Below are 2,438 nucleotides of genomic sequence, written 5' to 3'. Positions count from 1 at the left end.
AAACTAGCTAAAATTCCATGGTCCTTTCGCACTGTACCCATCCTCATCCCAAGTTAGATACTTCCTCTATTTAATCAGCAGACTGAAATCACTGTATCCTAAGGCTGCAATGGTGGGCTCAGGAATAGCAAGTATTGTGAGGCTGGCACAGGCCAGGGCAGTGTTTCATTCTGTTGTGCATAGAGTTGCTATGAGTTAGAGACAACTTGACAGCACCTGACAACAACAATAACAACATACATGTGTTTAACAAATTTGCAGTGGTTTACCTAGTAATAATGACTGTGAGTTTATTCTCTGTTAAAAGTGATGAAATAATAATCTTAAAGTATAATGTTTTATGAGTTTAAAATAATTTTTTTAGGATAAAAATATTCTATCTTACATTCAATCACTGACTTGCTTTTTCTACAGTTTTTAATATTTTAACTTTGTGGAAGATATTCAAGGCGCCCTTAAGGTGCAGTTGTTAAAGTGCTCAGCTGGTGACAGATCATCTGTTCAAACCCACAAGCTGCACTGTGATAGAGATGTGGCACTCCCCTTCTGTAAAGATTTACAGACTTGGAAACCCTGCGGGGCAGTTCTGTTCTGTCATATAGGGTCTCTGTGAGTCAGAATTGGCTCAATAGCTGTGAGTTTGGTTTGGTTTAGAAGGTATTAATCTAGGGAGTTTCGATTATTGATCTACAAAAACTGAAAATCTTAAATGAATTTATTTAAATTACATTTATTATGGTTATAATGTTAAAAACATGCTGTGTTTGAGATAATAAGTTTGAACATGAAGGCTCTATTTAAATTAGATTTTTATTTATTTATTTTATCTTTTAGTTTTGTCCGTCAACTAAAGGCACAACCAGATACCTCACTTCTACTGGTGCTGACGGAACGATCTGTTTCTGGCAATGGCATGTGAAAACAATGAAGTTTAGGTAACTGTGGAATTAGTTCAGACATTTTGTGAAAAATTAAGCATATTTGTTTTTATTTAGTACCTTGAGGGATTCTTAATAGTCCATGTATTTACATATACATAGAATTGTGTATGTGTGTGTCATACTTATATTGAATGTTAGAGATTGTCATGAAGCCAATGTGAAAGAGACTGTACACAAAATTTTGACAAGGAATGTCTGTTTCATTTCTTACTTTGGAAGAGAGTTTGAAAATTTCATAATAGTAGTAGTAAGAAGTGTGATATGTTTGAAAAACTTTAGTGGTAATACTGATGTCATAAGTTACTTTTTCCAAGTTAAATGAATTTTTTTTTTACCTGAGTGACACTGAATCTTTCAATATCCAGCATTTTGCTGAGATTCTTGCCCATTAGATGAGCATGATAAAAAGTATAAACATGCTGCTTTTCTCTTTAGAGATCGCCCAGTGAAATTTACTGAGAGATCCAGACCTGGAGTTCAGATATCTTGTTCATCTTTCAGTTCTGGTGTGTATAAAATATGTTTTGAGTACCCAAAATATTTAAAGATCCAGTTATAAGGGCTATGTTTTAGTTTTTTGAAGAAAGATTGCATGTATTGGAAAACGTATTGGAAAATGTCAAAAATGTGAACCCTAAACTTTTTAGACTCTAATTAACATGTAATGGTTGAGTTTTTACATTAAACCACAATAATCAGTAGAAGGGGAATTATAGACATAAGTCATTTGACTCAACAGCACCTAACGAAAACAACAACATGAATAATACTGGAACATTATATTTTTGCATAAAATATTTAAAAAATAAATCCCCCAAGGTTGTGATCTTTAATATTTATTGCCCCGAGGCTTACATTTAGTGTATAGTTAGTGTATTTTATTGGGTGAATGATATAGTTGTCCTTTGAATATTTCTCTTGTTTTTTCTGTATTTACTTCTTTTTCTCTGAAAAGATAGTATGTCTTTAATGGCTACAGGGTAACTTCGTGTTTCCAGAAGCCCTTTTATTAATAAAAAACCAAAAACCCAGTGCCGTTGAGTTGATTATGACTCATAGCAACCCCCATTGGGTTTCCAAGGCTGTAAGTCTTTGCAGAAGTAGATTGCCTCATCTTCCTGCAGAGCATCTTGTGGGTTTGAACCACTGGCCTTCTGGTTAGCATCCAAATGCCTTACCCGCTATACCACCAGGGCTCATTTTTATTAATATAAGGTAGCATATAAGTAAGAAAACAATCAGAGGGTTTTTTCAATTCACTGGTACTCTTTTTTTTTTCTTTCTTTCCTTCTTTTAATCTTCCAGGTGGTATGTTCATTACAACAGGTAGCACTGACCATGTGATTAGAATATATTATTTGGGTTCTGAAATCCCTGAGAAAATTGCAGAATTAGAGTCACATACGGTAAGAGCAAAATGAGAAACTTAAATATGATGCTTTCTTCTTAACACCTGCAGAAAGTTTTATTTCTTCTTTTCTGATTTGTATCCTACTT

At 33.8% G+C, this 2,438-nt stretch overlaps 1 protein-coding gene across 1 annotated transcript in view; it reads left to right on the top strand.

Moving 5' to 3' along the window:
• Positions 1-2,438, top strand: part of BRWD3 (bromodomain and WD repeat domain containing 3) — a 195,635-nt gene that overhangs the window by 125,715 nt on the left and 67,482 nt on the right. Inside the window, exons 9-11 of the mRNA XM_007957508.1 lie at positions 835-935; positions 1,377-1,447; positions 2,247-2,347. Of these exons, the coding sequence (XP_007955699.1) occupies positions 835-935; positions 1,377-1,447; positions 2,247-2,347 (273 nt within the window). The remainder of the gene's footprint in view (positions 1-834; positions 936-1,376; positions 1,448-2,246; positions 2,348-2,438) is intronic.

Source organism: Orycteropus afer, unplaced genomic scaffold (genome assembly GCF_000298275.1).
Source record: "Orycteropus afer afer isolate SDZICR_OR568_19922 unplaced genomic scaffold, OryAfe1.0 scaffold00755, whole genome shotgun sequence".
NCBI lineage: Eukaryota > Metazoa > Chordata > Mammalia > Tubulidentata > Orycteropodidae > Orycteropus > Orycteropus afer.
Note: the sequence above shows the minus strand (reverse complement) of the source record. Positions and strands in the feature narration are given on the sequence as shown.